At 44.7% G+C, this 21283-nt stretch overlaps 1 protein-coding gene across 4 annotated transcripts; it reads right to left on the bottom strand.

The window, feature by feature from the left end:
• Positions 1–6456: 6456 nt before the first annotated feature.
• Polr3d (RNA polymerase III subunit D) lies at positions 6457–12322 on the bottom strand. 4 transcript variants are annotated; one of them, XR_012441565.1, is made up of 9 exons: positions 12189–12322; positions 11782–11951; positions 10639–10682; positions 9497–9648; positions 9226–9350; positions 8862–9030; positions 8210–8487; positions 7397–7692; positions 6457–7233 (listed from the first exon to the last, which is right to left on the bottom strand). XR_012441565.1 is itself a non-coding variant. In XM_020169794.2 (9 exons), the coding sequence occupies exons 2-9, from the start codon at positions 11944–11946 to the stop codon at positions 7111–7113; spliced, it is 1209 nt and encodes a 402-aa protein (XP_020025383.1). In that variant the 5' UTR covers positions 11947–11951; positions 12189–12322; the 3' UTR covers positions 6457–7110. The 4 variants fall into 4 exon arrangements, 2 of the variants coding, with proteins under 2 accessions (XP_020025383.1, XP_020025384.1); XR_012441566.1 differs by having other exon boundaries at positions 8222–8487; XM_020169794.2 differs by having other exon boundaries at positions 7397–7549.
• Positions 12323–21283: the final 8961 nt, after the last annotated feature.

The following is a 21283-nucleotide window of genomic DNA, read 5'->3' as shown; positions in this document are numbered from 1 at the left end:
AAGAAAAAGAATGCTAAAGCTCCAAAGCTGGAGCCTGCCCACTGTGTGATACAAGCAGCTAGACCTGTGCGGCTGGAATGGGATGACCCAGGAGGAGACTGGCATATCATGCCATCTGGTAGACTAAATAGATTTTGGCTTAGTTAAAGAAACATATCCATAGGGCACCCAGTGGCTCATGCCTGTAATCCTAGCTACTCAGGAGGCAGAGATCAGGAGGATTGCAGTTTGAAGCCAGCCTGGGCAAATAGTTCAAGAGACCCTATCTTGAAAAAACCCATTCCAAAAAAGGGCTGGTGGAGTGCCTTAAGGTGTAGGCCCTGAGTTTAAACCCCAGTACTGCAAAAAAAGAAAAAAGAAACATATCCATCTTAAATATTTTAATCCAACACACCTAAATGGACATTCATTGGTTTAAGGACAGGCCCATTTCTCTGACATGGGCCTGCTGACTGGCATTCCACAGAATCTACACATACCCACCATGTGTTGCTAAGACTACCAGTTTTGATTTCTCTAAAAGTAGACTGAGAAGTCAAAGACTAGAGATCTTGTGAGGCAATGTCAGTGCAGAACTTCCCTGGACGTTCACAGTTTCCCTCCTATCTTCATATCCATTTTGCCTAAACTGAACTCAACTGTACTTTTTTTAGAAACTTGGCTTTGTTGAGTCTTTCTGAAGCATTTTCTTTAGTTCCCATAGAAATAAGAACTCTTTCTTTTGGCACTCATATATCATCAGTTTATATAACTACTTCAAATCAAGTATTTTTTGTATTCTCAACAATAGTAACTTAGCCCTCATATTTTATTAAATAATTGTTTAGATTCTGCCATTATGAAGGTGAACACAACTGGCAAAAACAAGCTTGGGGAAACACACCTGACTTGGAAAGCATCTCACTTAGCAGTGGGAGGGAGCTGTGTGTCGTCACTCAGCACACCAACCCCACAGATGCTGACAAGAAGAGAATGAGCAGGCTTAGGCAGCTATCCAGATGTCAGAAACATAGGTCAGGTCCCCAGTTGAACACTTTTTTTTTTTTAATGTTTGTGTAGTTTAAAAAACTGAGCCTTGATTACACCTTTAGCTTTACAAATGCACTTTTGGGGCTGGGGTTGGGGTGTGGCTCAAGCAGTAGAATGCTTGGCTAGTAAGCATAAAGACCTGAGTTCAACCCCCAAGTACCACCTCCCTTCCACATGGCATAGATTGGGTCATAGATTGGGTGGGGAACATGGCTTAGTGATACAACACTTGCCTAGCCTGCACAACGCCCTGGGTTCCACCCCCAGCCTGCAAACAAGCAAACAAAAAGATTATAGACCTTTTTTTTTGACTGGAAAAAGAATCATTGGCAGAACTGAGGTTTGAATTCAGGGTCTCACACTTGCCAGACAGGTACTCTGCCACTTGAGCCACTCCACCAACCATGCTGGGGTGGCTTTGTTTGAGATAGGATCTTTCCAACTATTTGCCTGGGCTGGCTTCAAACTGCCATCCTCCTGAAGGATTAGAGTGAGCCACTGGTGCCCTGCTGTTTGTTTGTTTTGAGATGGGAGTCTTACTATGTAACCCAGGCTACTCCCAAACTCCTAGGCTCAAGTTATCCTCCAGGTGTGTGCTACCTTGCTTAGTAGGCAAAACTATTTTTATTAAAGAACCCTAGAGAAATAATTAAGAATGTCAGCAACATCTTAAATATAATTGTTTATCACACCATTGTTTTAAATGGTGAAAAACTGGAGGGAAAAAAAACCCACTAATGTCAGAAACAGATTTCTTGGGCAAGTTTTTATAGTTCATAGATGGATTTTAATATAATCATTCAAGTTAAGTTGTACAATGTAAGAAAGAGCCATGTCCAGAGCTCCTGTGATGTTTGTTCTTGGGAGAGGTTTGAGAGCTGCACTTAGCGCAGTTTGTCTAGGTACCTGGTATGCTTTCATTTGGAATGCAGCAGGACATGGCCACAGAGAGCTTTACATTTCAACTCTGCAGCTGGCACCAACTGTGGGGAACACATGGGCAGCACTCACCATTCACTCCAATCCCACCACTTTATAAAGTGCCAGCCTGGATTACAGGGGCTAGACAGCAAAATCCTAACACTTGCCCGATCTCTTCTACTAGGGCTCTGGATGTGAATTAGGGCTCAAGCACCAATTGAGATTGGGTGAGACCATCTTCTTACTACTGCCAATGCTGTGGAGTGAGCTCGATTCCTCTTTCAGGCATTTAGTCTATCAGCAGATCATGCTGACTCCATCTTCAAAGTAAATATCTACTCTCACCACTTCCTTCCACCTCCACTATCACCACCCTTGTCCCTGCTACTGCCATCTGTGGCCAGGCTGACTGTCCCAGCCCCGACCGTAGCCCTGCCCTGCCCTTGCCTCACCTAGCAGCAAGGCGAAGATACTCTGAAAACCTACACAGGGGTGCTTCCAGCTGCCCCCTCATTGAAGAATGAAGCCAAAATCCTCACAGTGATCTAACAGCCCCCTCTCCTGCTGCTCCTTCCCTAATCCCTCAGCTCCAAGTCAGTCTCCTTCTTGTCCGTTCCCTCCATTCACTCTCCCTACCTGATTCTGTTGCTTCCCTTCCTTAAATGAGACCTTTCCACTGAGGTCTGTCCTACTCACTACCACCTGCCCACCACTACCAACTCCTCACCTCCTTTTTTTTTTTTTTTTTTAAATGGGGTTCCAAGCTGGGAGTGGTGGAACACAGCTATAATCCCAACACGTGGCAGGTTGAGGAAGGAAGATGGCAAGTCCGAGGCTAGCCTAGGCTGCACAGTGAGAAGATCCTCTCTTACAAAAACCAAAACCTGAAAGAAAAGAGAGGCTGGGTGCTGGTGGCTCACGCCTGTAATACTAGCTACTTGGAAGGCAGAGATCAGGCTGGTTCGAAGCCAGCCCAGGGAAATAGCTCATGAGACCCTTTCTCAAAAAAGCCCAACACAAAACAGGCTGGCAGATTGGTCAAGTGGTAGAGCCCCTGCCTAGCCAGTGTGAGACCCTGAGTTCAAACCCCACTCCCCTGCCAAAGAGAGAGAGAGAGAGAAGAAGGAAAAGAAACAAGAGCCCATTATGTGGCCCAGGGCAGCCCCCAACTCCTGAGCACCACACCCAACAAATAAGCCTCTTTTCCTTTACAGAGCCTAGTGTTGAGGCTCAATTCAGTTGGACCACAGTTATGTCTCAGAGGACTAACATTGTCTTTAATTATTTCAGCTAACTCACAAATGCTCAGTAACATGGAAGAACTGCATGCATTTCTGACTGAGATGGAGCACATGACAAAACAGCATATAATAGAATTTTGGAGTCTGAAAGACTACGGACTAAAATGTTAAAACTGGCTTACTTAGAATTAAAGTGACATTGAACACTAAAAAAAAAAAAACCAAAAACCAAAAAACAAACAAACCAACTCTACCTAGGGCTAATGGGGTGGCTCAAGTGGTAAAGTGCCTGCCTAGCAAGCATGAGACCAAGTTCAAATCCCAGTATTGAAAAAAAAATTCTACCTAGCTGTACCTTATAATTTTACAATATATTTTTTTTAAAAACATGATGGCTGCTATTACAGACTGTCTACTTAACTGCTCCTCCAAGTTTCTCCCTAACAAAACCCTTTCACATAGGCTTACAGCATGTCCAGGGCCAGGGAGTGAAGTCACCTACTCTTCCTCTTCAACAGTGCTATATGCAGTCCTGCTCTTAGAGACTCAGGGGCAAGTCTCCTGGGGCTTCTGATAAGAGCAGAATGAAGAGAAAGCTTCTTTATTGCTGCCTACTGCCTACCGCATTGGTTTTTGCTATAATTTGATGTGGTGTGTTCCCTAAGGGTTCGTAGACTGGAGGTCTGATCCCTAGTATGGTGGTATGAAGAGGCAGTAGAACCTGTAAGAGGCAGAGCCTAGTGGGAAGTGGTTAGGTCACAGGGAACATCACCTTTGGGAGGGATTAATGCTAGTGTGATGGAGTTAATTCTAAGGATGGGTTGTTATAAAAGTGCAAGCCTGGCCCCTGACCCCTCTCTGGCTTCCCTTCCTGCCATTTGATCTCTCTCTTGCATGCATGACCACCATTATACCATTCACCATGCTGTGATGTAGTCAGAAGGCCCTCATTAGAGTCAGCAGGTACTGGTGTCATGCTCCTGGACCTCCAAAACCGTGAATAAACTTTTACAAAATAACCAGCATTAGGTATTTTGCTATAGCAAAAAATACAATTTTGGACACTGGTATTTGAAGAAATGATATTGAGAGTTGTAGCAGCCATTTTTGACACTGAGGATGTCCAAGGAAATGGATCCAAGAAAATCTTGATGACATTTTGGCTGCCACCCAATTCTGGAACCACTTATCTCTAGACTTTGCTGCATGATAAACATCCTTATTGTTTAAGTCACAGTCAGTCTACTTTTGTGTTACTCGTTCAGATTACAAGTTGTCTGTTACAGGCACTTACCTGTCTGGCACCCAATAAATAATTCATGTTCACCCTAATTTAAAAGTAATTTTTAAAAGCAACCATAATCTTGTTCTTATGGAAAGTAAAACTGAGCTTAGGAAGTGTTTTTTTTTCCTCCCATTACTGATGGAGTTGAATCTAAAGCCAAACTAATTCTAAAACTTACAGTCACTTACATAAACAAATGAAAAACCCTATCATTTTACTTCTAACAGAATGTATATACACAGATACAGGTAGTAATAAATTTGCACCCATTTGCACCCACACATGAATTTGCCTTTGGGCTTTTCTTCCCTGATATTTGCACAGATTTGTTGGTATTAAATGTGTGCTTCAGAGGCTCAGTCAAGAAGGCAGACTTGCCTCATGTTTTTCTCACATTTCTTGATGAGATCTAATTTGTGTATCAGGCATCTAGTGACAGGCAGTGAGGACTGTGATGCAGTTGTAAGCTTCATTCCTCAAGACATCAGAGTTGGTGAGATGAACACAAAGGTGATATATATTCTACCTCAAGCTTTCTTGGAAAAATTTTTAAAAACTGCTGGGTCCACATGGTGGTGCATACCTGTAATCCCAGCACTTGGGAAGTGAAGGCAGAAGGATTGAGTTTAAAATCAATCTGGGCTACATAGAGACCCGGTATCAAATAAACCCAAAAAACTAGACTACAGAATACATCTAAGGACACAGGGCCATTGGGTTAGTCAAAAAAAAAAAAAAAAAAAAAAAAGCAGAAGGGTATTTCTGAGCCAAAGAAACAGCACACACAGAGAGAGAGAATTACAACAGCAACCCAAGAGTAGTACACCAGCTTTAAAAGAACAAAGGGCTGGAACCTAGAGCTAATCAAAGCTGTCTTAGACCAAACAGGACTTCCACAGTACATCCTTCTAAGGAACCCTTTCTACTCATTTCTATAGTAAGAAAATATCAGAGCACTACTCAACAGAGCTAACACAGCTTTTGGTTCCAAAAGGGGCAAGGTGGTCACTAAAAATTCAACCTCCCTCACAACAGCTGGCTGGGTAGCTTATGGGGCTCTACAGAAAAAGCCCCACTTGTGCTAAACAAGTGACAGGCTAGAGGAGCAGAAAAAGCAAGGCCAAAAGAACATGCATCTAAAAGCTCTGGGGCCACCTGGCAGTTCTCACTGGGCTTGGCACTCACTGGTTGCAGAAGCTCCACACTAAGACACCACCAGCATGGGGGTGAAGCTTTGCTCCAACCTGCAAACATTTCCACCCTACTAACAAAGGCAGGTACAAAGCTGCTTCTCTAGGCTCTCTACAGAGCCCAACGACCCATGAAGGCAGCAAGATCACAGGCTCATGAGCCCCACGGTGAGCTTGGCAGCAGGGACCGGGGTCCACACTGAGCAAGGGGACCTGGTGATGCTAGAATGGGAGGCAGAGGATGCCTCTCAAACACAAAGTTGTTTTTGGTTTTTTTTGTGGTACTAAAGTTTTAATTCAGGGCCTCAGGCAGGTGCTCGACTGCTTGAGAAACACTCCCTGGCCATCAAACACAAAGCTTTTGAAGTAGGAGGTCACTTGTTCAGTGCCAATTCCTAGCTTCTGTATTATCAAGGGTTTTTGTTTTGTTTTAGTACTGTTGTTTGGTTGGCCACAGGTTTGAGAAATATTGTAATGGAAGCTAGATGAGTACTGGCTATTTACTGCAGAGGTGGAGGTACAGAGAATGAGCACCTGATTAAGAGTACTAGGAAATAAAAGGCACAGAACATTCACAGCATCAGGCCCAGGGTGGAGATGAGGTAGAGTAATGAAGAAGGGCTGGGGTGTGGCTAGATGGTAAAGCCCTGGGTTTGAGCCTCAGCATGATTTATGGGGGAGGACGGAAGGAGGGGAGGAAAGAGACCAAAAGTGGGGATCTGAGCAGTTGTACTCAGTTCTTTAGTGACTCTTATAATGACCATTTAGTTTGAAAACAGACTCAGACAAAGAAAAGGGAAACATTTATTGAGTGCCTACAGGTATGTATGTCCGGTCTTGTGCAAGGAGTTTTCATCCACAATATTCCACTGGATCCTCACACCAACCCTGTGAGGTAGGTATTTATCCCCACTTTTGTTAGATGAGGAAGACGAGGCTCAGAAAGGTTAGGTAGTTTGTCCAAGGACACAGAACTGGGAACCAAAGAGCCAGGACTGAGTACTTAAGTCTCATACTCCATCCCAGCTCTCTCTCCAGCCTGCCTCCTGGGAGGAAGGAGGGAGCAGAAGCCAAAGCTGCAACCCTTATACTTCCAACCCCTTGCTGCCCACGGCCCTGAGAGAAGGAGCCTACTTTGGGAAGGTGCAGTCAGCTGAAACTCAGACATAAATATAAATATAAAAATAAATAGCAGGTATAAGTCCCCTGCAGGGAGGATGTGCCATCCATATCCATGTTGTGGGAAGGTCACTGTGCCATTCACAGCTGCCCAGGAAGGGAGCTGCGTGGGCTCTGGTGGTGGGGGAAACTAGGACGATGGATGCCAAAAGCTGAAGTGGGTGGGCTAAACAGGCCCCTTCTGGGTCGCATGGATTCAAGAACAAAATGTCTGGAGCAGGCAGCAGCCGTGGGCAGAATCGCCATCCTCCTCCATCTGCTCATTTTACCGGTGTTTGTGATCCAAGAGGGATTCAAAATCCGGAGAACATACAAGTTTGTGCTTCACATGTCCCAGGACTGTCATCTCCCCCGTCTTATTGTCTCCAAGGCTCACAGACACCAGCTCCTGCCAATGGACAAACACACCAGTGAGAACCACAAGCCCATGCCGAGCCCTCAGTCTTGTGACTGACATGATAGCTCAAAAACTCCCCATGCTTCCTTAGCACTACCTCAGCAAAACACATGCTAGCTCACCCAGAGCCCCTCCCTGGCCCATGGGTTCAAACCTGCAGGAAAGAACAGGTGGTTCCCATCGTCACATCCAGGGTCACCTTGCCCAGGAGGAGCTGCACCTTCCCTGACTTGCGGATGAGCAGCTTGCCCACCTGACCCTCTGTCAGGTCAACCAAGGTACAAGTGTTCTCTGCCAGCTTGGCTTCCTGTGGAGAATCAGCAGATGAAAACTGGGCAAGGGGCTTGTTCCTCCATCTCTCGTGAGCAAACCCCATTCTACTTCCCAGAGAGGTATCGGCAGCAGAGGTCTCCCCAAAGAAGGCCTTGTCCTGGTCCTGTCTGGCACTGGCTATAAAACAAAACCCAAAGCAAACAAGCAAATGGAAAAAAACATTCATAAATGCTGAAACTGAATTATGGTACACAGTAGTTTGTGATCTCTCATTTGTCTATTCTCAAAATTACTCATTATAAATAGTAAACACAGCTGCACTGGTGGCTCACATCTGTAATCTTAGCTACTCAGGAGGCAAAGATCAGGAGGATTGAAGTTCGAAGCCAGCCCAGGCAAACAGTCTGTGAGACCCTATCTGAAAAAACTCATCACAAAAAAGGGCTGGTGGAGTGGCTCAAGGTACCAAAGGGGGGGGGGTGGGGGAAGAAAAAGTAAACACACATACACACAGAACTGATGTTGGAAGTCCAAGAACCCAAAGCCCTTGTAGGTGCTAAGAACGAACACCCGCCATTCTCACACTTTGGCTTGGGCAGTATACCTTCACTTCTCCCTGCCCATCACCTTCTGTTCCTGGTGTCCCTGCCCTGAAATTTCCCCAGAACTCACTCCTGAGCATACCCGAACTCACTCCTGAGCATACCCGGTCTCTCTCCTGCTTTATGACCACCATTTGTCCGTCCTCGCCCTGCACCTCTGTCTTGACAGGCTTGATGTCCTGAGTGGGTGGCTGGCCAGGGAGGGTGTCGGGCAGCTGGAGGAATAGCAGCTCCTCATCTTTGGTGAGGCTCAGCTCCCTGAGTAGCTCGGCCACAGACACATCTTTTGGGAGGCCTGGGGTCTTTCTGGCTGCTCTGGGAGGGGCCTTCACCTTGGCCTCCTCCTCTTCATCTCGTGGCTCTTCTTTCACTGCACGAGATGAGACAAAGGGAGAGATATTAAGCAGCTATTGTCTATGCCATCTCTTGTTCCCAGTCCTCACTCCCGTCTGTCCCACTGTCACTCAGCCAAGAAGCTGGGGGGAGACACTGGTTATGGAGACATGCAAGAGACAGTACATTCAAGAGGTGCATGACTTCTCTAAAAAGGAACGCCTGAGGCTGGGCACTCTGATCTACACCAACAAACCAACCCTCTGAGAGGGGAGTTTATGTCTTTGTCCAGCACCTTTACATTAGAGCTGGAATGGAAAAAGAGTTGCTTGTGAGCAGCAGTCCTGGAGGCTCATGTGAGGGCTTTCTGGGGTAGCCAGGAAGAAGAGAGAAGTAACTGACACAGAATACCTTTTACAGCAGGCATGTCCACCTCCATGTCCTCTTCCTTGGGGCCAGCCAACCAAGGCTTAACATCTGCTTCTTCACTCTCCTCCTTAAAAAGCCACCCTGAATGTGCCAGCGGCAGCTGCACAGGCATGTTTCGTGTGTCATTCCTTAACCCAGGGTCATCGATGAACTGCCAAAGAAGAGTCAGGTCACACAGCCTGCCAGCACATATGCCTGCACTTTAGTCTTTTTCTAACCAAAGGTCCTTGCTGCTCACCAGAGTTCCAGGATATCAATGAGCTCTTCCTCCAGACTGGCTCCCAGAGGCCTCCTTCTGTAGCCATAAGGAAGCCCACCAACCCCACCCCAGCCTCCTGCTACCTACATCATCCTTCTCCAGCATGCGCAGGATCTGCTTAGTTTCTTCATCAGTCTCCCTCTTCTCTTTTTTGATGTTGATAATATGAGAGGGTCCCACATCCGACACATCCACAGTCTTATCCCAGTTCCCTGTGGGAAAGCACCCTGTTCACTAGGGATAAATCAGGAAAGGGGCAATAGCAAGGAAAACTAAACTGGGAACAAGGGAGTCCCTCACTCTTGCCCTTTTCTTGGGCAGTCTGAACTGAAACCCACTACGGATCTCTTCCTAGTACCTTTTTTTTTCATCATTTCGGCGGGACCCTGCTCAAAGATAGAGTGGGACTGGATCACTTCTGGACGGCCACGGCCCCGTCCATGCCCCTCACGCTGGCGGTCTCTATCACGTTCACGCTTCTCCTTCTTCACAGTAATTTCTTCCTTAGGCCTGGAAAAGAGAATGAAGGGAATATACTCACTTTCTCTGCCTTGAAAAACCAGCCCTCCTCACCAAACCATTTCATCCAACTGAGCATAGCGTTTATGAGCCAAGAAGTAGAACTCAGACTTAAGTCTGGTACTTTCCTCAACTCCCTGATGAGGCAGGGACCTTCCAGTTTGCTTTACTTTACCTTCTTGTCCAAAAATGTGGATTTATTTTCATTGACTGAAAGCAGGAAGGCTGGAATAAAAAAGAACTTAAGGGAAAGTGTAATATATGTTTAAGCTAATGGCTCTCATTTGGCTGTAAAAGAGAATCACTTGGGCTGGTGGAGTGGCTTTAGTAGTAGAACACCTGCCTAACAAGCATGAGGCAAAGTTCAAACCCAGGTACTGCCAAAAAAAAAAAAAAAATAGTAGAAAGGAATCACTCCATTCCACTGTGAGTGAAATCAGTTTCTAGAGATACAGTTCTATAGCACAGATCTTAACTCCCCCAAAGGTCCATGTGTTAAAGGTTTAGTCTCCAGCTTCACTCTCTTGGGAGATGATGGAATCTTGAAGAGCCAGGGCCTAGTGGAAAGTCTTCTAGTCGTTGTGGCATGTGTCCCTGAAGGAGACAGTAGAATCCCAGTCCCTTTCTCTTCCTCTTTGACTCCCTCAGGGGTTGCCTCACCACAGGCCCAAAAGTAAGGAAGTCAATTGATCATGGACTGAGACCTCCAAAACTGTGAGCCAAAATAAATCTTTTCTCTTTATAAACTGATTATGTCAGCTATTGGTTACAGTAACAGAATTCTGACTAACATATGGTACCTCAGGCTTTGGTGTGTTTAAAAGTTGTACACTAGAAAAACCCAGAAGTTAAGGCTGAAAAATCGTTAGTGAGAAGAACATAAATCCAAATTTCTGAGACACACACCTAGTTACTTCCCCAAAGCCCCTAATTCAGAGCAAGTAAATAAGGGGCAAGTATCCAGAAGACCTAGCTACTTACTCTTCCTTGATCTTCCGACTGATGATATTTGGGGTGAAGGTTTTCTGAAAGTAAAATACAGGAGTCACTGATTTGGTAAGTTTGACCCCCAAGTGCAGAGGAAAAGATGCTTAGCGGGCATCTTCTACACACCAAGATCACCATGGTTCTCCTGCACATTGCACACCGTTGTCAGGGCTTAAAGCAGTGGGCAGGTGTCTGAAAAGAAGGACCTGCATGCCTCTGGAAGCAATGGAATTACACTTAGCAGAAAGGGGTACCGAAAACCATTCTAACTAGCAGCCTCTGCTTCAGCCCTCTGAAAGGAGACTCCGGACCTCCAAAAGCACAGGAACTGACCTATCACACCTCATCTTCGAAATTCTAGCGAAACCTCTTGGTTTCACAGGGAAACAATTCTAGCAGAAAGGTTTAAATAAGGAGACAGTAGACCTGCCAGCACTCACAACTGGATGACCCAGGCAAACTATAACTAGAAGCAACTAAAATATACTTCTGAGAAGTTTCCAACACAGTCTTTTAAAACTGTCTGCTTGGGCTTGGAGGTATGGCTCAAGGGGTACAGCACCTGCCTAGCAAGCAGGAAGCCCTGAGTTCAAACCCCAATACTGCCAAAACAACAAAAACTGGGTGCCTTATGCTTCTGTCATCCTGCCTGTCCCTTACAGGGTTACTCTTAACATCTCCAGTCACACACATAAAGGGAGAGGTCACAGAGCCCCTAATGCCAGGCCTAGGATTCGTTACAATCTAGATTAGAAGTTTGCTTACTGGTATCCATACAGAATTCTGAACCCTCAAAACTGCAAGCAAAAGATACACCTGCTTGGCTTTCACGGGATTTTAAAAGGCGTCCAGAACGCACAACCAAAGTAAATATGGACTGCTCAACTCTCTTTTTAAATGTCCTCAGCTAAATAGGATCTCTGCCCTTCAATTACCTGTGAGAACAAGCTCACCATCATGTACCCTGCACCTGCACTTGGACGTTGTTTAGGCTTCCTAGAATTTGAAGAAGGGTAGGAAAGAAGTCTGGGGAAAAGATACAAGAGGCCCAACATCGCATCAGGCCGCGCACGAACGTGAGCTGAATGCCAGTGACCTGGAATTCACGGTGGTTGGTTTCTTTAGTCAGTCAGGTACCTTCTTGACTCCCCCGAGGGTGAGGTCCCGGGAGCGGATGGAGGGAAGGCGGCCCGGAGTTAGGGAGGGCGCGGGCCGCCGCCCGACAAGCCCCCGCGCCCCCGAGAGGAGGGGTCGCGGCCCTCCCGGAGCGCTGGGCTCCCCCGCAGCGTTTCCTTCAGACATGATGCCTGGGAGAAAAGGGGCAACGAAGTCACTCCAAAGCAGCAACGCGCCGAAACCTGGGCGGAACCCCACCCACGTGGCTTCCCACCCCCTCCCCCGCAGTGCGTGGCGCGCGCGGCGTCTCAGCTCCTCCCCCTCCCACGTGGCGCGCCTCCCCCGCCCCCTACCCCCGCTAGAGTTTTTGGCTCGCTCCTGGCCATCTCCCCAAATCCCCGTGCTCGGTACGAGGGGCTGGGACGTACCTGGGCGGTGGTTCCACACCACGCGTCACGACTTCACGCCCGAAGCGACCCGGCACAGGCCCTCCGCCTCAGCACCGAACGGAAGTCTGCGTGGCAAGGCCCGGGCGCTGCCATCTTGCCGCGGGGCGGAAGTGACGTCAGGGGGCGGGGCCACAGCATAGTATTTATCCGACGGCGGCGGGCTGCCCTCCGCCTTCTCTTCCCGGTTCTTCCCGGAGTCGGGAAAAGCTGGGTTGAGAGGGCGAAAAAGGACGAGGGGGCCGGTGGTGGCTGCGCTGCAGTGTGGCTCTCAGAGGTCTTGGCCCCGGGCAGGGGGACTGGCGGCGCCGAGCTCTGGATCCGGGTCCTTGGAGGTCACCACGCTGCAATGTGGGGAATAGCCTTAGGGGAGCCTCTGGCGACAGTGGGGTCGCATGTCCGGATTGGGCGCGGGACGGGGAGCGCAACCTGGAGTCAGAGTCGGGGAGACCTGGTGTTCTCCCTGATGACCCTGGAGTGGTCACTGCACCCTCGGGCAGCGGCCTCATCCTTGCTTAGGAGCCCCTTCCCAGGACTGGCGGGGGTCCTGGGGTGGGCTTATGGGGACAGCCCTGGAGCTGCTGGAGTAGACCAGCCAGTGCCTTACCCACGCTTGCCCCGGCTCACGGTTGTCCAGGGCCTTGTGTGCCCACTCAAGTAAAAGCCTGGAAGACTGAAAACGAAGTTGACGCTACTGCTGGAGAGACGAGTGGAAAGAACTTTTATTGTGACTTCCACACTTTCAATTTAACCTAAAAAATGACCTTCAGTGTTACTCTCCTACCTCCCAAACTATGTAGAAACCATGTAACACCATTACATAATTTGAGGGGAGGAAACCATTTCTGCGGGAATTCCACAAAATGATACTATTAAAATGTTTTTGATAGGGCTGCCAGAGTGGCTCAAGTGGTGTAAGAGGACCTATCTAGCAAACAGCAACCATGAGGCTGTGAGTTCAAGTCCCAATGTTGCCAAAAAAACCAAAAGTTGATGGTAGGTGCCAGTGGTGCATGCCTGTAATCCTAGCTATTCAGGAGGCAGAGATCAGGAGGATGGAGGTTCAAAGCCAGCCCTGGCAATTAGTGGCTCAAGCGGTAAGAGGACTTGCCTAGCAAGCACGAGCCCCTGAGTTCAAACCCCAGTGCCACAAAAAAAAAAAAAAAAAAAAGTTAGTGATATACCCAGTCCCCTTCACAGAGCTGTTATATTGTGCCACAATTTTCCAAATAGCATTTCTTTTTTGCATGAAATGACTAATTCTCAAAAGGCTCTATCATGATTTTCTCTATTTCCCTGTTTGGACACATTTTCCCTGTTTTAAATAACGCTGTACTGAACATGAGGTACATTCATCATTTTTTCTTTTTTGGATTATATCCTGTGTTAGAATCAGTGGTGGTCCATTTTCAAGGCATTTAACCCTAGTTGCTTACTTGCCTTTCAGCTTGTGGATGTTGGGAGAGGGGCAATTGATAAGGGAACTTAATCTGGGTGAGGTAAATCACGATAGAGTGAGCGAATGGGTTAAGTGCCAGAAAAGCACGTATCACGTGGAGAACTTGCCACCACAAAGGTAGATAACCACCTAAAACCCGCCTCTAAAAGTTGACCAATTTCAAGAAGCATATTTTAAATAACCCAGTAGGAATTAGGTGAGGGCTTGTGAAAATCAGCCAGTGAGGACTTGAGGGAGGGACTTGCACACTAAACAATATAATGTTCATTTACTGTAACAGCTTCTGGGGTCTCTGCTTTTCAAGCACTGGACCTTCCTTGCAAGGTCAGCATTAAAGTTTCACTTTCACCCCAGTGTCTCTGAGCCCATTCTTTTGAGTTTGAACAGGTGAGCATATTTCTCACACTGAGGACAGATTTCCAGACCTGGGATAACTGACCAAAAGATGTACATTTTTTAAAAGTAAACTCTTATTTCTAGATCATTCAGTTTATAAAAAATAATGCAGAAAGAGTTGGAGGTATGGCTTAAGCAGTAGAGCTCCTGCTTTGCAAGGCCAAAGCCCTGAGTTCAAACCCTAGTCCCACCAAAAAAAAAGAAAGGAAAAAAATGCAGAAAGATAGGGAGATCCCAAGTTCTGTTTGCTTTGCTCCCCCAGTAGTAGCATCTGGCAAAACTATAGGACAATGTCCCAACATTTTTACAGTCAGGATACAAGACATTTTCATTACCACAAGGATCCCTCTAGTTGCCCTTTTCTATACACACATCCTTCAGCGCTGCTCCTCCCACCACTAATCTGTTCTCCATTTCTATAATTTTGTTATTTCAAAAGTTCTAGAAATGGAATCATACAGTATGTGACTTCATGGGGTTGCTTTTTAACTCAGCATTACTCCATGGAGATTATCCAAGTTGTGTATCAATAGTTTGTTCTTTTTATTACTGAATATCTGTGGTTGTTGTAACCATCCTTTGAAGGACATCTGAGTTGTTTCCAGTTTGGGGCTATTATGAATAAAGTTACTGTGAATAAACATGTACATGTTTCTTTTGTAAACACAAGTTTTCATTTTTCTGGGATAATTGCCCATGATTGTAATTGTTGAGTTAAGTGGTTGTTGTATGGTTAGTTTTATAAGAAGCCAACAAACTCTTTCCCACAGTGACACTACCACTTTGACCTAGCTCATTTTATGGTTCTTCTTTTTGAAATTGCTTTCAAAAAGCATTGTGGGAGCTGGGTGTGGTGGTAGACACCTGTAATCCCAGCACATGGAAGCCTGAGGCAGGAGGTACCACGTTTGAGGACGGCCTGGGCTACACAGTAAATTTCAGACTAACCTGGGCTTCAGGGTGAGATCCTGTCTCAAAATGTAACAAACAAATGGCCCGGCGCCAGTAACTCACATCTGTAATCCTAGATACGCAGGAGGTAGAGATCAGGAGGATTGCAGTTCAAAGCCAGCCCCTATCTCAAAAAAATCCTTCACAAAGAAAGGGCTGGTGGAGTGACTCAAAGCAGTAGAGCACCAGCTAGCAAGCATGAGGCCCTGAGTTCAGACCCCACTACCACCAAAAAAAAACCCCAAAACAACAACAAAAAATGTATTGTGCTAATACTTCACTAATCAAAATGTAATGAGAATATATATATATAGAGAGAGAGAGAACATAAGAATCCATAGCCACATTCTATCAAGCACTGGCTGTTGAAATTTCTAACTTCTATCAATTTAATAATATAATTTAATATTATATTAACCTTTTGTTATGACTAGACCTTTTAAACTTCTTTTCTCCCTGTTGGTTTTGCAATATCAAACCAAATCACCCCCTTCTCTGCTCCAGAACTACACCAGCAGCTCTTCAGCTTTGATTGGTGCTCTAGATAAAATTGCTTTTATCTCATTCTCTGGGCTTTGAAGACTACCAACCTTTTAGCAGCTTCTAATTTTTTTGTTCTGTTTTGTTTTCTTACAAACACATTTACTTATCATAGAAAATGTGGAAAAAATTTAAAAACATTGAGAAGAAAATTTAAATAATCTATTATTCTATCAACTGTTGTATATATTTGAAAATTTTTTTTGCAATTAGGTTTCTGAAAATTAGAATAATTTACATATAATACTATAATCTGGATTTTTTTTTTTTTTTTGGTTGTGGTGGTACTGGAGTTTGAACTCAGGATTTTGAGCTTAGGCAGGTGCTTTACCACTTGAACCACACTCCCAGCCTTTGTGCTCTGGACTTACACAGTGATCTTATTTTAAGCTTCCCACCTTAGCTGAGAAGACAGTCTCACATCACCACAGTCAGCTTTTTTACTCCCATTGAGATGGGGACTCACAAACACCTTTGCCCAGGTTGGCCTCAAACCTCCATCTTCCCACCTCCCAAATAGCTAGGATTATAGGTATGAGCCAGAGGCGCCCAGCTACTTTTTTTTGAGATAAGGTCTAGTCACTATGTAGCTCATGCTGGCCTAGAATTCTTCATCCTGTAGCCTTCACCTCCTGAGTGCTCAGATTATAGGTTTGTGTCACCATACCCAGCTTACAGGATTTATTGTACCCTTTAGACATGGGAATGACTGGAGATACAGGTTGGTGGTTAGAGTGCTTGCTTAGTATGTGCAAGGACCTGGGCTGCATTCCCATGAGAAAAAGAAGAAGAAGAAAAAAAGACATTTCTAGGGCAGGGGAGTGAGACTCCTGCTTAACAATATTCTATACGTAACTTTTTGAACTATTAAATATACTTCTCAATCATGATTTTTAATAGCTAAATAGTACTCCATATTGTTGTCTTACACTGTAATCTATTTAATCAATTTCCTCTTGTAATGTTTGTGGCATTTCCACAGCATTTTTTACCCATGAAAAGACAAGAAGAGAGAAGAATTAAACCAGGTTTTTTGACATTTTGGAGGTTACTTCCTAATGAGAATTATTATAATTTTTTTCTGGACCTTTCTCCAGCCTTCCCTCTATTTTTAGCACCAATCTGCTTTCATTCTTTACTTGCTTCCACACCTCTCTCTTCATTGTCTCCAAAAGAATGTTCATTCTTTTCGCTAGCCTCAAAGGAAACTTATAAATTATGACGATCTGAGCCCCATGAGATGGATGTGTTCTAGCATATCTTAATTTGCTATTCACAACACTTTTTGCACTTTATTTTCGAAAATTTTATACTTAAGATAACAGTCCTATTCTCTTTTTTAAATAATGAAATGAATAATCAAACTCGGCAAATATAGTTTTGGGGTCTAAGTGTAGATTTTAGAAGTTGTAGATTTTTGTCAAAACCTTGTTTCTGTGGACTCTTGATGGGCATTGGAAATATGACCTGAATAAGGAACTATTGTGAACACATAGCAGTAACATAAATAACGCGAATGTGTGTACTCAAGTAGTCAAGTTTAAGCTATTACATACTCTCTCTCTGTAATTCGTCTGAATTTCTTTGCTTCGCTTTGCAGGCAATATTTTTTCTGGTTCCTCCTCATTGCCTTGACCTCTAAGCATCGGAGAGTGCTAAGATTCAGTCCTCAGAATTCTTCCCCTTTGCCCCTTGTGCTTACTCCACTGCCATGGTCTGGTTTGCCTGCTTCAAAGGCAATCCTCGACGCGTGTCTTCAGCCTGCAAGTCTCCGAATCTCTGCCATTTGGATGCCTACTAGGCTTCTCAAACCAAATCCAAACTTCTGATCCTCCTCATAAGAGGAGGTGGTCCCCATCTCAGTAAATAGCAACTGCCTCTCTCTGGTTGTTTGGGTCAAAAATCTTTCAGTTCTTCTTGACTGTCTTCTTGTTCTCATGCTCTGCCTTTACCATGCCAGCATCTTACCAGCATCTTAGCACTTCTTACACATCTCCCTGGTCCAGGCCACCATCATTTTTGGCTGCTATCATTGTTATAACAGCCTCCTTCCTGCCTTCCTTCTGGCTGACCCCCACAATCTCATCTTGAATAGCACAACTGACAAATTGACATCAGGTCACATCTCTGCTTAGGTTTCCCATTGGATGCATATTACAGAGCAAAACCAGTCTTTAGGATGGCCTCTGCAGCCCTGCATGATCTAACCCCTTCCCCACCCCCAGCCTCCACTCCTAGGAGACTCCCATTCAATTTTCCAGCTGCTCTGGCTGTTTCTGGGACACATCTGGCATGCTCCTGTTTCAGGTCCTCTGCACCTGCTGCCTGCAGTGCTCTTCCCCTATAGAATTCTACACAGCTCCCTCCCTCCTTTCAGTGGAGTCTGTAGCCCAAACTTGCCTTTTCAGAAAGGCCTTGTCCGATGGCCCTATTTAAAATTGTAACCCCACCCCAACTTTCCTTGACATTCCCTCTGTTTACTGAGTTATGTTTCTCTAAAGCATTTATCACTACCTAATAGACTGTGGAATTCACTTGTTTATTTGTCTGTCTTCCTCTCACCAAAGAGAAACCCCTATGAGAAGAGTATTTTTTTTTTGTAGAGGGGAGGATGTCTATCTCCTTCCTCCCCCTGCACAGAGTAAGTGTAGCAAATCCATATTGAGTGAGAGGTGGGAAGCCCAGCAGTAGCATGTGCTCAGTATGTCAAACTCATGTCCAGCACCTCACCATGCTCAGTGGCCTTCCTTATTTCCCACATCACGGTCTTATGCTTCAGAATAACCGACTGTTCCAACAACGTGGTTCTGTATTAGTCCTCAGGTCACTTGGGATTCTCTCTCATGATTGTTTTCTATCATTTCCCCTTGAAGTTTTCTTTGACCTTCCAATATTTCATTAATGTGTCTCTTATCACCTACAGTTTTGCAGAGTCCTTGAATATATAATTTAAATAGTTAAATATTTAAATTTTAAAAAGCTAAAAATCCTATTCTGGTCTTTAGGAGAGTAAGTTTATAAAATCACTTTAATCAATGCTCTTTACTAAGTGCAAAATAGATGGCCAATGAGGACTGTAGGATGTCTAAGAACAATTTCAAAAAGAGAAAGTAAATAAGCAAGGGAAGCCCATGAAGTCCTTATGAACAGTCATTCCCCTCTCCCATCATATGCACATGTAAATGAATGGGGAGTTAATGCGCTGAATGCGTGTGCTTCGTTGGCTCATGGGATCTCCACACTCAGTTCTGCCCTGAGGAATGTCACAAATACATTTTGAGTCTATAAAGTGCACAAGCAGCCTCATTCTCTGTTCTATCAGACTCTGTGTTTGCTATGTGATCTTTCTACCATGAAAAATCTGGCCTTTGCATTCAGATCTGAAGTTGAATGCTAGTTTTACTTGTTTTGGTCTGGGTCTGCTTCCTATCCACCTTTTCAAAATGGGGTTAATGGATCAATCTTTCAAGGCTGTTTTAAGACTCACATGCTTCTGGAAGTGTGGCTTAAATGGTAGAGCATGAAGCCCTGAGGTGAACCCCCAGTCCCACCAAAAAAACCACACAAACAAAGAAAGGGACATGCCTGACAGGCACAGTGACTCAAGTCTGCAATCTTAGTAACTTAGGAGGTGGAGATCAGGAGGATATTGGTTTGAGGCCGGGCTGAGGAGGAAAAAGTTCAAGAGCCCCTATCTCAACCAATGGCTGGGTGACATGTATCTGTCATCCCAGCTGTGTGTAGGGGGAACACAAATAGGAGGATAGGGTCAAGCCCAGCCAGGCCAACCCAGCACTGGTAGCTCACACCTGTAATCTTAGCTATTTGGGAGTCTGAGATTGGGAGGATAGTGGTTTGAAGCCAGCTGGGGCAACTAGTACTCAAGACCCCCATCTCCAAAATAACCAGAGCAAAATGGACTGGAGGTGTGGCTCAAGTAGTAAAGCACCTGCTTTGTAAGCTCAAAGCCCTGAGTTCAAACCCCAAGCCTACCAAAACCAAACAAAAACACAAAAACAACAAAAAAAAGAGCAAAAAAAAAAAAAAGAACTGAGGGGAGTGACTCAAGTGGTAGAATCATATGCCTTATGTTGTGTCTTGGTGCTTAATAAATGCTTTTGTTATAATTGTAATCATAACTTAGATACAATATTTAACATGGAAACTTTACCCATGCACAAAAATTGAGAACAGTTGATTGGATCTCAAAGTACCCAGCTTGAATAATAATTATCCATTCTTGCCTTTATCTCTACCAATACTCACTCCCAGCCCCCAAGATTATTTTAAGAAAAATAAGACATTATGCCATTCATCCATAAATATTACAATCTGTAAAGGAAAGGACTCCTTAAAAAATAACTACAATATCATCATCAGAGCTAATAATTCCTAAGTATTATGAGATATCCAGTTAAGAATTCAGTATTTATTTTCTTTGATGAAAATATCGTGCTTGTTAGGCAGGTGTTCTATCACTTGAGCCATGTCCTCAACTCTTTTGTGCTTTAGTTACATAGGTTTTCTTTTTTTTTTGAAGATTTGTTAAATCAGTATTCAGATAAGATCTGTTAACTTTAATATATATGTATATATGTAATACATTTTTTTTTTTTTTGGTGGGACTGGGGTTTGAACTCATGGCTTCGCACTTGCAAAGCAGGCACTCTACTTCTTGAGCCACATCTCCAGTCCATTTTGCATTTTGCTCTAGTTATTTTGGAGATGGGGTTGGGGTGTCTGTCGAATACTTGCCCAGGCTGGCCTTGAATCTTGCTCCTCCTGATGTCAGTGTCCTAAGTAGCTAGGATTACAGGCATGAGCCTCCAGCGCCTGGCCTCATACACTTTAGTATTTTATTGGAAGTATAATTAAGGTATGGGAAGAGTTTTTTTTTTTTAATATAAAAATGTTTACCAATAGACTTTTTTTTTTTTTTTTTGGGACAGGGTCTCCAAAAAGTTTTGAAGCCCAGGCTGGCTGCAAACTCATGATCCTCCTGCCTTAGCCTCCCAAGTGCTGGGATTACAGATGTGTACGACCATGCCAGCTCCATGGGAAGAGTTTTTGCTGTAACATTTGCAACATTCCGGTGTTGTTTAGAATAGAAGAAAAGCAAATGAATCATAGAACAGTATGGGATTGGCTCCCAAAAAATGTGTGACCTGATACTGAAACGCTAGCCAGCAATTTAAAATGACACTGCAGAAAGATCATGCAATGAACAGAAAAGATATTTGTAGGTGAAAAGAGCAGAAGATTATAAAACAGCGTTGTCTCCTCCCTTCCATTTTTTGTTAATAAATTCTATACACATATTCCTATTTCTGAATGGTGGGAAAAGGAATGATTTTTAAATTTCCTCTTCATTTTTTACAACGAAATCTTCTCATCTTTCTACAAAGAGCAAGTATGACTTGTGTTTAAAAAGTTATTGAGAACAACAATGCAGAAGTGTGTCTTGTGGTTGTTTGATTTTCCATGGAGTTAGTTATACTTGGCACACTGAGCTTCGATCTTACCACGGGATTCCTCTCCTGATCTGCAGAGGAGTCCTGTGAGGGCAAGAAGAAGCATGAGACCTGGAAGGGTTGTGTCCTCACCTGCCTGTCCACTATGCCAGCACCCAGCAGCACAAAGGGCCATTCAGGCGACCACTGTTCACTGCTGGGGCACATGATCTTATGCAGTATTCAAGTGCCATCCAGAGGTGGTACTGGGACTCATCTTC

The sequence above is a fragment of the Castor canadensis genome, chromosome 14 (assembly GCF_047511655.1).
Source record: "Castor canadensis chromosome 14, mCasCan1.hap1v2, whole genome shotgun sequence".
NCBI classification, from domain to species: domain Eukaryota; kingdom Metazoa; phylum Chordata; class Mammalia; order Rodentia; family Castoridae; genus Castor; species Castor canadensis.
This window is presented reverse-complemented; position numbering and strand designations above follow the sequence as displayed.

Excerpts from the sequence above, each read along its gene's own strand:
- Polr3d (XM_020169794.2), bottom strand. The coding sequence starts at position 11,946 with ATGTCTGAAGGAAACGCTGCGGGGGAGCCCAGCGCTCCGGGAGGGCCG. Across the intron at positions 9,649-10,638 it reads AGTCGGAAGATCAAGGAAGA|GCCTAAGGAAGAAATTACTG; the intron begins GTAAGTAGCTAG and ends TCTCTTTTCCAG. Across the intron at positions 9,351-9,496 it reads CGAAATGATGAAAAAAAAAG|GGAACTGGGATAAGACTGTG; the intron begins GTACTAGGAAGA and ends GCTTTCCCACAG.